We start from the raw sequence: 13788 nt of genomic DNA on the forward strand, positions 1-13788 counted from the left end.
AATCACACCAGCGATATATATTGAACCATCACAGGTTAGCCACAACACATACTTTATCTCACATCACTAAAATGTAGCTGATGAAGACGGACGTTAATAATAACACCATTTGACAGCAGTTTAACAGCGCCACAGTGGGTCACGCCCATGTAGAACACCATTCAAAAAAAATTAAAAATAGTTGTAGTCTTCGGAATTGAATAAATTATATATCTATTAAAAGGTAATAGTCTGCAGATTCAGAAAACGCAAAAAAGTAAAAATTGAACTTTTGATGATTTTGAGCCTTTCCGGAGCCCCTTAAAAGTCTTCTGTTTGTTGTACCCTGGCACTATATAAAAAAACTTTAATTACATACTTAAAACGAACGATTCGACCGTATTTCAGCAACCTTCCCCAGGGCTAGCCTCGTTTTGGTGGAGAAAAGATGTCTACTTTAGACGAACGGTGTCAATACGTTGTATTGTTGAAACTTTGTTGGTCGTAAAATATAGTAGGCTAGTCCGTCATATTTTTGAAACTTTATTGGCCCTATAATATAGTGGGCTATGGCGTGCTGACACCGTTCATCTACATTCATGCTCATAAATTGCAGAATGTGGTGCCACACAACGTGGCACTACACAAAACTGGCGCTAACACCATAAGCACATAGGGAACACACACGACACAGATCTGTAGGTCCACGGCATTGGTAATAAGTTGGGAAAACCGTCCCGAAACACATGTGCTACAAAACGCCACTGTTTCCTGCGCATGTACCCCGACATGAATATGGGATATGATCACCATGCACACGTACACAGGCCGCACAACGGGTTGGCATACTCTGGATCAGGTGGTCGAGCAGCTGCTGGGGTATAGCCTCTCATTCTTGCACCAGTACCTGTCGGAGCTCCTGAAGTGTCATAGGGGTTTGAAGACGTGAAGCGATACGTCGACCGAGAGCATCCCAGACGTACTCGATTGGATTTAGGTCTGGAGAACAGGCAGGCTACTCCATTCGCCTGATATCTTCTGTTTCAAGGTACTCCTCCACGATGGCAGCTCGGTGGGGCCGTGCGTTATCATCCATCAGGAGGAAGGTGGGACCCACTGCACCTCTGAAAAGTCGGACATACTGGTGCAAAATGACGTCCCGATACACCTGACCTGTTACAGTTCCTGTGTCAAAGACATGCAGTGGTGTACGTGCACCAATCATAATCCCACCCCACACCATCAGACCACGAGCTCTATTCAGGTCCCTTTTAAGGACATTAAGGGGTTGGTATCTGGTTCCTGGTTCACGCCAGATGAAAAAAAAATGGTTCAAATGGCTCTGATCATTATGGGACTTAACATCTGAGGTCATCAGTCCCCTAGAACTTAGAGCTACTTAAAGCTAACTAACCTAAGGACACCACACATATCCATGCCCGAGGCAGGATTTGAACCTGCGACCGTAGTAGTCACGCGCTTCCGGACTGAAGCGCCTCGAACCGCTCGGCCACCCCTGCCGGTCTCACGCCAGATGAAAACCCGGTGAGAATCACTGTTCAGACTATACCTGGACTCGTCCGTAAACATAACCTGGGACCACTTTTCCAATGACCATGTACTGTGTTCTTGACACCAGGCTTTACGGGCTCTCCTGTGACCATGTACCAGTGGAATGCATCTTACAGGTCTCCAGGCGAATAAACCATGTCTGTTCAGTCGTCTGTAGACTGTTTGTCTGGAGACAACTGTTCCAGTGGCTGCGGTAAGGTCCCGAGCAAGGCTACCTGCAGTAATCTGTGACCGTCTATGGGCTCTGATGGTGAGATATCGGTCTTCTCGTGGTGTTGTACACTGTGGACGTCCCGTACTGTAGCACCTGGACACGTTTCCTGTCTGCTGGAATCGTTGCCATAATCTTGAGATCACACTTTGTGGCACACGGAGGGCCCGTGCTACGACTTGCTGTGTTTGACCAGCCTCCAGTCGCTCAAGTTTTCTACCCGTCAGAACGTCATCAATATATGTTCTTTGAGCGATTTTCAACAAACAGTCACCATTAGCACGCCTGAAAACGTCTGCACACTTACTCGCTGCACCGTGCTCTGACATGCACCGACACACCTCTGCGTATGTTGACTGCTGCCAGCGCCACCGTGCGACGACCGCAGGTCAGATGCACCGCATGCTCATACCCCGAGGTGATTTAAACCCGCAAACCGCCAACCAGAGCGTTGTTTCGCTATGTATCAGCATTATCCTTAATTTATGAGCATGAGTGTACAATGAATAGAGTCATCTTTTCTCCACCAAAACCAGTATTGCCCTGAGGAAGGCTGTTGCAGTACGGTCGAAACTTTGATTTAAATCTTACAATTAAAGAGTTTTATACAATGACGCGGAACAACTGTCGGAAGAATTTTAATCATCAAGACACCGGCCGCAGAAGCCTATGGTGGAAAACTACGAGGGTTGTCCAGAAAGTAAGTTCCGATCGGTCGCGAAATGGAAACCACAGTGAAAACCAGAAACGTTTTATTTGCAACAGTTAGGTACACCTTCCACCTACTTCTCTACATAGTCGCCGCTCCAACTTCGAGTGTTGTCGTAGTGTTGTATCAACTTTCCAATATCCTTGTCATAGAAAGCAGTCGCCTGTGCTTTCAGCCAGTTATCTGCCCTCGTCTCGAGCTCGTTGTCTGTGGAAACTTTTTGTCTTCATGGCCAGCGGTTCTTGTGAACAGAGATGAGATTCAGGGGGAGCCAATTACGGACTGTATTGTCGGTGAACAAACACTTCTCATCGGAAACCCTTCAGGAGCGTTTTCATTGCCCCTGCAGTGTGCGGCCGAGAATTGACATGAAGAAGGAACTGCTCGACACTTGTGTTATGCGGGCTGCATGACACAGGCGAAACATCTAACCAGGCCCTCATACTTGGCGGGAGACGCTATTCGCTACGCATCTTTACGTGCTCACTGTTCACTCAAAACTGAAAAGAGAGACGCGACACGATCGACTTGCATACTAGACACACTGCCCAACACATCTGTGCAAAGCTTTACCGGATTTTCTCAGTGGTTTCCATTTCGCGACCGATCGGAACTTACTTTCTGGACAACCCTCGTACATTCATATAATTTATGGTTTTAAAGAAATAATGTTGACTGGAATCCACGTAGTGAAATTCTGAATTTAGCAGTGATAAAATACAGTGTAAGAGTCGAAGGAACGAAGGCGGTAGATGAAAGCCTATGCCACGTCTTATTCAATCTATACCTAGAATAACGGGTCAAGAAAGAGAAGGAAAAATTTGTAGAGTGACTTAAAGTTCAATAAAAAGTGATAACAACGTATGAGGTTTGTCGATGACATGGTAATTCTGCCAGATACAGCAAAGTTCTTGGAAGATTAGTTGAATAGCGTGACTATTTCCTCATTACCCGGTCAAGTGAACCATTACGTTGCAGTCATTTCCAGAATGATGTATGTATGCAGACTGAAGTGACGAATGGAAATTTGTATCAAAGCCGGGATTCCCACCCGTGTCTCCCGCTCACTGGACAGATGCACTAACCACTATGGCACCCTGACACAGTGACTTTGTGCAACGGCACGGAGTACCCCACCACGCCTCCCTCCTTAATCCAAATTCCCATTCATGCTTCAGCCCACTTGGTATTCCCCCTAAACTTGAACATCACTGCAGAGACTCTGCAACTGTACTGGTATAGCACATCAGCATCGAGCAAAGCGGTGAATTCTCCCTGAAACCAAGGTACAGGTGCTTTAATTAAATGAAACTTATTTTGTTCCAGAAACCTCTTCAAATCTCAAGCATCTGCGATGTATATATGCACACTGAAGTGAGGAATAAAATTTTTTATCAAGACCTGGACTCGACCCATGTCCCCTGCTTCTGGAAATTTGGACTGAGGAGGGAGAAGTGCTAGGGTAGTCCGTGAAGTTATGCAAAGCGACTGTGCCAGGGTGGCAAAGCTGTTAGCGCATCTGCCTCGTGAGTGGGAGGCCCGGATTAAAATCCCGGCATGGTAAAAATTTTTATTCGTCACTTCAGTCCGCATATATACATCACAGATGTCTCAGGCTTCAAAAGGTCTCTGGAATCAAAAAAGGTTCATCCATCTCCAGAATGCCTACAAGGTGATGTTCAAGCTGGAACGCCTCCTGAACAGCCAAACAGACTCTTCAACAACTAAGGACTACGCCGAGTCATCCTTCGGTGGGAAAATCAGCAAATTAGTCTCATTGAGGGGTGTAGAAAAGGATTAACATCGCGTTTGCTGGTAGTACCTCGATTTTTATTTTCAACATGATGATTGAAACTGTTACTGCCACTCCTAGGCCATATAAATTCACAATATGTTCTGTAGAAACAGATGTGACTGTAACATGACAGTACTTCTGTACATTTCCCAATCAGGGGAACACACCTCTGCTCAAGAAATCTACGGTCAACTGTGGGCGATACCAGAGACAGTTCACTCCCAAATTGATGAGGGCTGATGTAGTCACTATACTCGTAAAGGTGACAGCGATCCAATGTTACGAAATTCTGTAAATACCACAACAGTCTCTGGTCACAAATATTTCTTTATTCAATTGTCGTTTCAATCCTTACGATTATCTTCAGGCTGATCTGTCTTAATGAAGCTAAAAGAGAAAGTAAATTAAATATATAGCCATAAATGGCATCGTCACATAGAGTAAAATGGCGTACAGTACAAAACGAACACTCCAGCAACGTCTAGCCATTACGGGATTTTATTCTATGTGAAGATGTCATATATGGCCATTTGTTTTATCTACTTATTTTGCTGTCTTCTTGAAGCAGATCGATCTGAAGATGATCATAATGACTGAAATCGGTAGTTGAATAAAGAATATTTGCGATCAGAGACTTTTGTGGTATGTATAAAATTTGGCAACCAAATTCTCTGTGGAGTTCAACAAGAGCTCCATAGGGCTGTGCGGCATTCTTGAGTATTAGCAATTTAAATAGCTTCTAACACCACTAGTACTGATTATGATGTTAATTATCTCATTAGCTGTAAGACCTTTGAGTCGGTACTTTCCATTTTGTTACCTGGACCAACAATTCGGTCAATGTTGCTAGCGGTCTTTGTAAGAATCGTTTACTTACAACTGGACTAGTCTTCAGGTCAGCTCTTATATAACGCCATTACATCCAGTTCGTTGTGACAGTTGTCAAGAACTGCATGGAACTCGATGTCAATTCTACGGCAGTAGGGGGTAGATGGGATCTGACACCTTTTATGTATGGTAGTTACTATTTTCATGTTGACAAGTGTTGACGAATGATGGACAAGCCAATATAACGACATAGTACTACCGTAGAAGAATGTATCAGATACGTCAACACTTACATGTTTGTCTTATCAAAGTACGTAAAAATTTTCTCAAAAACCGAACTTTATAAAACTCAAGAAATTTTTCATATGACACCATCACTTCAGAAAATGGCTTCCAACACTAATCATTAACCGTACACAAATTTATCCCTTAGCGGGAACTACGTCGTAATCATGGGTGACCATTTAATATGAAATCAACAAACTGCTGTAATGTAAGAAGGTGTTATCAACCTACCACACACACACACACACACACACACACACACACACACACACACGCACGCACGCACGCACCAGCAGATGTGCGCCAGGATCTTACCTGTAGATTGTAACAAAGGTCACAGAATCATCTGTATTTCAGTTCTTGATCACAGGCATGCTATTTTGCAGCGACCTTCAGATGACTGGCCGGAGATGGTGACGAAAACTTACCCAGTAAGACTTTTTTAACATTAATCGCTTCGATTACATTTCTCTATTATAGATACAGTTTTTCGACTATGTTCAGATAAGCACAGAAACAACTGTAGTCTTCTTTCCTATACAGACCTCTTATTTATCGTCGAATCCAAATCCGGAGATGATCAGTCATAGCAGGAACACTGTTTCTGATCTAAGTAAAAAATTCTCCGCACTGTTCTCTAACGCAGTCATGTGTTCAAAATTATGTCTTCAACGGGAACCGATGACTTGCACCAAAGTGGCAGAGAAATGACAACCTTTCCATCTTGAGAAGCATCATCTTGGAACTATCCTTCACTATTGTTCTTATAGCAGTGCATAATAATAATAATAGTAGTAGTACTAATATTAATAACAAATAATAGAGTGATGTAGTTCGTGTGTAGAACATTTAAGAGTAAGACAATGAAATGTAGTAGAGAGTTCCTTCTGTTGATGTATGTGATTGTGAAACACACAGCATGAACATCATTGATTTATTGAACTGAAACGGTGTGATCTTACGTAAATTCCCTTATACATTGATCTAAATATATTCAGAGATTATTTTTTAACACTTAGCATTCAGAAAATATTTATATGTAATGTTTTCATCTTTTCTCTATGTAAAATCTAAAGGCAGGTATTGAAGTCACAAATAAGAAACCCTATATATTCCAATTTGCTGGTAAGTATGTGTATCAACCATTATCCCTACGCATGCCAGAAAGGAAAGTAGGAGACGTAAATCATTTTCTATGCAGTTTTTTCGAAACACTGCAAGATCGTCGTACCTTCTGCACGGTTTGCATTAGGAAGTTCACACTGCACGGTTGGAACTTGCACACGATGGGAATTAGTATGCGCGTCATGGTTTGGTTTAGCCTCGAAGCCCACTTTCATTTGAATGGGTTCGTCAATAATAAAAATTGGCGCATTTGGGGACTGAGAATCCGCAGTTCGCTATCGAGAAGTCTCTTCACCCTCAACGGGTTACTGTGTGTTGTGCAATGTCCAGTCATGGAATAGTTGGTGCTATATTCCTTGGTGGCACGGTGACTGCCGAAGGGGTACGTGAAATTTTTGAAGCATGATTTCATCCCCATTATCCAACATGACCCTGCTTACGACAACATGTGGTTCATGCAAGACGAAACTCGACCCATCGAATCAGGGGAGTGTTTGATGTCCTGGAGCAGCACGTTAGTGATCGCATTCTGGTTGTGTGGTACCCAGAGTCCACTGACATGGCCCCCGATTGGCCGCCATATTCTCCGGATCTGAAAACATACAGTTCCTTTTTGTGGAACTACACTCCTGGAAATTGAAATAAGAACATCGTGAATTCATTGTCCCAGGAAGGGGAAACTTTATTGACACATTCCTGGGGTCAGATACATCACATGATCACACTGACAGAATCACAGGCACATAGACACAGGCAACGGAGCATGCACAATGTCGGCACTAGTACAGTGTATATCCACCTTTCGCAGCAATGCAGGCTGCTATTCTCCCATGGAGACGATCGTAGAGATGCTGGATGTTGTCCTGTGGAACGGCTTGCCATGCCATTTCCACCTGGCGCCTCAGTTGGACCAGCGTTCGTGCTGGACGTGCAGACCGCGTGAGACGACGCTTCATCCAGTCCCAAACATGCTCAATGGGGGACAGATCCGGAGATCTTGCTGGCCAGGGTAGTTGACTTACACCTTCTAGAGCACGTTGGGTGGCACGGGATACATGCGGACGTGCATTGTCCCGTTGGAACAGCAAGTTCCCTTGCCGGTCTAGGAATGGTAGAACGATGGGTTCGATGACGGTTTGGATGTACCGTGCACTATTCAGTGTCCCCTCGACGATCACCAGTGGTGTACGGCCAGTGTAGGAGATCGCTCCCCACACCATGATGCCGGGTGTTGGCCCTGTGTGCCTCGGTCGTATGCAGTCCTGATTGTGGCGCTCACCTGCACGGCGCCAAACACGCATACGACCATCATTGGCACCAAGACAGAAGCGACTCTCATCGCTGAAGACGACACGTCTCCATTCGTCCCTCCATTCACGCCTGTCGCGAAACCACTGGAGGCGGGCTGCACGATGTTGGGGCGTGAGCGGAAGACGGCCTAACGGTGTGCGGGACCGTAGCCCAGCTTCATGGAGACGGTTGCGAATGGTCCTCGCCGATACCCCAGGAGCAACAGTGTCCCTAATTTGCTGGGAAGTGGCGGTGCGGTCCCCTACGGCACTGCGTAGGATCCTACGGTCTTGGCGTGCATCCGTGCGTCGCTGCGGTCCGGTCCCAGGTCGACGGGCACGTGCACCTTCCGCCGACCACTGGCGACAACATCGATGTACTGTGGAGACCTCACGCCCCACGTGTTGAGCAATTCGGCGGTACGTCCACCTGGCCTCCCGCATGCCCACTATACGCCCTCGCTCAAAGTCCGTCAACTGCACATACGGTTCACGTCCACGCTGTCGCGGCATGCTACCAGTGTTAAAGACTGCGATGGAGCTCCGTATGCCACGGCAAACTGGCTGACACTGGCGGCGGCGGTGCACAAATGCTGCGCAGCTAGCGCCATTCGACGGCCAACACCGCGGTTCCTGGTGTGTCCGCTGTGCCGTGCGTGTGATCATTGCTTGTACAGCCCTCTCGCAGTGTCCGGAGCAAGTATGGTGGGTCTGACACACCGGTGTCAATGTGTTCTTTTTTTCATTTCCAGGAGTGTATATTAAAGACAAGGTGTACAGCAATAACCCCTACCCGTAGCATAGCTGAAAACAGCCACTTATGAGGTCATTCACACTTCAGCGAGTCATGCAGAATTTCGCTATTCGTCTGCGCCACATCACCGCCAATGACGGCAGGCATATCGAAGAAGTCATAACGTAAATCCGAATATCTGTAGTGACGTTTACATTTTGAATAAAGTGTATGCACGCAACAGTTTGTAACTAATTTACGTTTCTTTTCAAATAGTTCACTAATTCCAGAAAGAGATTTTCACTCTGCAGTGGAGTGTGCGTTGATATGAAACTTCCTGGCAGATTAAAACTGTGTGCCGGACCGAGACTCGAACTCGGGACCTTTGCCTTTCGCGGGCAAGTGCTCTGCCATTCGAGTTACCTAAGAACGACTCACGACCCGCCTTCGCAGCTTCAATTCTGCCAGTACTTCGTCTCCAACCTTCCAAACTTCACAGAAGCTCTTCTGCGAATCTTGCAGAACTAACACTCCTGGAAGGATATTGCAGAGGTATGGCTTAGCCACAGCCTGGTAGTTTGGAAGGTACGAGACGAGGTACTGGCAGAATTCAAGCTGAGAGGGCGGGTCGTGAGTCGTGCTTGGATAGCTCATTTCGGAGAGTACTTGCCTGCGAAAGGCAAAGGTCGCCAGTCCAACTCTCGGTTCGGCACACAGTTTTAATCTGCCAGGAAGTTTCAGTTCACTAATTGTCACTCTGTACCTCTACAGCTTGAGAAACTAAAGGTGCTCCTCCCAGCAAGTGCACCAGGTCTACTCCTTCATGAAGATATTCGAATTTATAAGGCCCTTCTTGATTCTGCATGGCAGAGGAGGCCGTTCATAAGATTTGCAATACTATCAGAAGTTGTATAACTAATGCCACGATGGGTGTATATTTCCGAAGTCTAAGGTGTTCTGGTATTTTTTTTTCCTTGAAGGTAATTTTCCGTCTAGAATTATTTTCAGAATTGATTATGTGCCTATGCGGATTCATTATTTTGCAGATACCTGCTATCGTGAAATTTCCATATGTTTACTTTAAGTTTCTATCAAATTGTTGGCGGTATAGAGCTGATGGTACGAGGTTCCGTAGATCTCGACATTAACTTACACTGCTTTCTCATTCCAGCCCAGACGAGGATGGCTTCCGCACGTTCCAGTTCGAGGAGACGCCCCCAATGAGCGCCTACCTGCTGGCCTGGGTCGTGCTGAACACGTCCAGCGTGGTGTCGCCCTCCGACCCGGCCACGACCATTTGGACGGTGGACAGCACGCTGCCCCAGGCCGTCTACTCCAGCATCATCACGCCCAGTACCGTCTCTGCGATGGAGCAGCTGGTGGGCGTGCCCTACACACTGACTAAGCTGGACCATGTGGCCATTCCCAGCTTCATAGAGGGGGGCATGGAGAACTGGGGGCTCATCACCTACACGTGAGTACGGCTACTGTCTCCCACACTCGTCTACCAGAACTCCAAAAAGAGGGAGGAATGGATAGCGAGGAGCTGATCACGTGCACAGGAGTACAGCTGTAGATCTAATTTAGGCAAACGTGGAAGACTAGGAGCAAATCCTGTCTTACTTCCAAATCCCAGAGATTTATAGAGGGAAGCAAGGAGAAGTGGTGCTCATCATGTGCACTTTAATACATATGTTCTTTCACTTCCCAATATCAGACTGCAAGTAGACTTATAACGATTAATGTGAAAAAGTAATTAATGCAGTGAAGGTTTTATTACGCTATCCGACCTAAGGAACTAATTCATTCCAATAACATTTACCAGCTCTAAAAACATTCATTGGCTGCGGCACTTGCAGCCAGTTTGAAATACACATAAGGGAGTAACTAACGGGTTTCTACCGGTTATTACGTTAAGATTAGGGTCGCCACCGACTCTAACCATACAATTAATCAAAGGTTTGGCCGAGTCGGAAAATAAATTAATTTGATCACAAATCAAAAAGTCATAAAAATGCATACGTCGTAGTATCGCTCATAGGGGATGCGATGTAATTAATGGTATTTCCCGTGCATTGTTCACGAGAATCAACCATTTAAAATAAAATAGCAAATGCATGAACACTGCGCATAAGATCAGCTCCCAGCAACACACCTCAAAATAAGACTTAATCTACAGCAATCGTTTTAAAATAAAAGGAGAAACTAATCACTGGACCTGTGCGTAAGGAAACGCGTTGGATGTGCTAGCAGGAAAGCTACGAGGTGAGTGGCTTAGGTGCAAAAACGTAACCTCGGAATTCAAGAGAAAATTGTGTATAAAATCATTTATTCCTAAGATATGGATGTGAGGCATGTACACAATTCCTGATAACATTAATTCCTAAAACATTAAAGAATAGCATCAATACATACACCGTTATAATCTACACCTAAAATCATTGGTGTGAATCATTCATACAACTGCTGTTGCCTGACTGATAACTGATCGCAATAACTCGTGAAACGGTACACGTTTCGTAGGACACCCGCCTGCCCACGTGGTTTGTGGAGACGCAATTTCTAGGTATCGTGGCCAAGTTGCAACAATATCACACCACACAATCGGGTGAACAGTTAGCATTCTTTAAAACAAACATGAGACCGGACAGTTAGTAATGACGGTAGCCCAACAAACTTTAATGTTCAACCATGTGGTCGGCTCCCCACGGACGAAAGATACATAAAGCAAAAAAAATTTACGAGAAGGCAAAGCTATTAATAATATTTAGAAAAATGAAAGCTTATACAGGCACAGCTGAAGGCAAACAGACATTCATACAGAAGCGAGTGCTCACTTCTTGTCGACACCTTTGTGTGGCGCTCTTCCGGTGGATCCAAGTCTGCTATAGAAATTTACTAAAAGAAAAATCTGCCAACGTTTTGCATTCCTTGCTGCGTCAAGGCAAAGCAATCTTTCAGAGTTGAAAAGCGAGACCAAAAGCTAACAGCTCTCCCCTCGCCAAGTAACAACGCGCCACGCGGTCAATCTAACTCACCCTTCTTCGACTGGAGCACAGCTGTGGACGTTTCCCTTACCGGCGGCAGACTGCCTCCCTTTTTCATCTCCAGCCTCTTCCACGCTCCGCGTGGCCCGGAAAACCCAAAGTTCCATTTCCGCCACCAACCTAACGCAGGTGGATTTCTCACAAGTAGCGCAAACCTCTTTGCCTACTTGACCACTACGAGAGTTGGCTATTCTGTACAATTGCTGCTGAATCTGTATCACTATCGCAGACTTTCTGCAGCAGCCTACGCCACCGTCTAGCAGCGTGAAACACAACCACATTCATTCAATCACACCACTGTGAGAGTTATGAGAAAAGATAAACAAGGAAAAGAAAGAGAAACGCTAGTGAAAATGGGCTACCGGACTAATGAAAGGTGGCTACAGCACCCTTTCAAGGGGCTATCAAAAAGTTTCCATTCGAAGGCCCTACAGTCCGTAACTGCTACGCCTACCACGCAATGTAGCCGTGAGCATTGGGACAGTCATCTTACCGACGCACCAGGCTGAGGATTCCCGTCTGGTAAAAGACTGCGTCCAGCTGCGCGAAGAAGTCTGTAGCCACCTGCTGCACATCCACGTCCGACAGGCATGAATGACCATTCCAGGGCTTTCTTAAGGGACAGAAGGCGTGATAATGGCATGGGGAGAGATCAGGACTACAGGGCGGATCCTCGAGTGTCTCCCACTTGAGTGGGCGTAACTTCTGCGTTACGAGGCTCTGTGGTGCTGGGCTCACAGATCGACCGCCATCTTGTGTCGAATCGTGACCAGCACGGGACTTGGCACACCATTCCATAACGGGGGTTTTCGACATTCTTGATTCTCCGATGGATGTCTACGATTGTTTGCCCATCGGCAGCCAGGAAAAGACTAACAGCACGCTGGAGATGTTTGGACGCATCAAGCAATAACGTCTTCGTAGTTCAAGTTTCTACATTTACCACACCTCGTTGGAGAGACGCGAATGCCACACTAATGCCTTGCCTAGATGTCGGTGCTTACATACCCTCATTGGAATCGCGCTACGTCGCACATACGCGGTACACTCTGCGACGGAATCGGATGGGAATATCTCGACCTCCGGTATTGGGTGCGGAATTGTAGGGTTCCCATTAATAGGGCAGGCGTGCACTACACGCAGAAAGCGGCTACTAGAGTAGCGGAGTACGTGTGGCGTGCACATGGGGCTTTTTTAGATTACCCCACCCTTGGGATCAAAGACGATTTGCATGTTAAATCAGCCACAGCGACCTCGGAGAATCTTGGTCCTCGCAGATCAGAGATAGAGAAGATTAATATGATTTTAATAAACTGCAGGAGCATCTAAGGAAAGGTCCCAGAATTAGTATCACCTACTGAAGGTTATAATGCACAGATAGTATTGGGAACAGAAAGCTGGTTGAAACCAGACTTCAATGACAACGAAATGCTAAGTTCAGACTGGAATGTTTATCGTAAGGATAGGTTAGTCACCACTGGAGGCGGCGTGTTTATTGCAGTAAAAAATCGATAAAATCTAGCGAGGTTATCACAGATTCCGAATGTGAATTAATCTGCGTGAAATTAAGTATCAGAGAACGGTCAAAAATGGTTATCGGGTGCTTTTATAGACCACCTGGGTCAGGATCTGTTGTTGTAGAGCGCTTCAGACAGAACTTGCAGAAAAGCATTAGTAATTTTCCTGATCATGCCGTTATAATAGGGACTGATTTCAACTTTCCAGGTCTAGATTGGGAGAGTTATGCCATCAAAACTGGTACCAGAGACAGGGAATCGTGTGGCATTGTTATGGATGTCTTGTCCGAAAATTACCTTGAGCAGATAGGTGGAGAACTCACTCGTGAGCGTAACGCCTTAGACCTTAAGGCAACAAGCAGATCTGAACTTATTGAATCAGTTAACGTAGAGGAAGGTGTCAGTAACCAAAAGGCTGTGACAGCATCAATGACGACGGGTCCTGCAGGGAACGTTAAGAAAGGTAGGAAGATATACACTCCTGGAAATTGAAATAAGAACACCGTGAATTCATTGTCCCAGGAAGGGGAAACTTTATTGACACATTCCTGGGGTCAGATACATCACATGATCACACTGACAGAACCACAGGCACATAGACACAGGCAACAGAGCATGCACAATGTCGGCACTAGTACAGTGTATATCCACCTTTCGCAGCAATGCAGGCTGCTATTCTCCCATGGAGACGATCGTAG

General features: G+C 45.7%; 1 protein-coding gene across 1 annotated transcript in view; it reads left to right on the forward strand.

Annotated features, from left to right (window-relative positions):
- Positions 1-13788, forward strand: part of LOC126229656 (aminopeptidase N-like) — a 137894-nt gene that overhangs the window by 36451 nt on the left and 87655 nt on the right. The window contains exon 5 of the mRNA XM_049942379.1: positions 9698-10000. Coding sequence (XP_049798336.1) covers positions 9698-10000 — 303 coding nt within the window. The remainder of the gene's footprint in view (positions 1-9697; positions 10001-13788) is intronic.

The sequence above is a fragment of the Schistocerca nitens genome, unplaced genomic scaffold (assembly GCF_023898315.1).
Source record: "Schistocerca nitens isolate TAMUIC-IGC-003100 unplaced genomic scaffold, iqSchNite1.1 HiC_scaffold_377, whole genome shotgun sequence".
NCBI lineage: Eukaryota > Metazoa > Arthropoda > Insecta > Orthoptera > Acrididae > Schistocerca > Schistocerca nitens.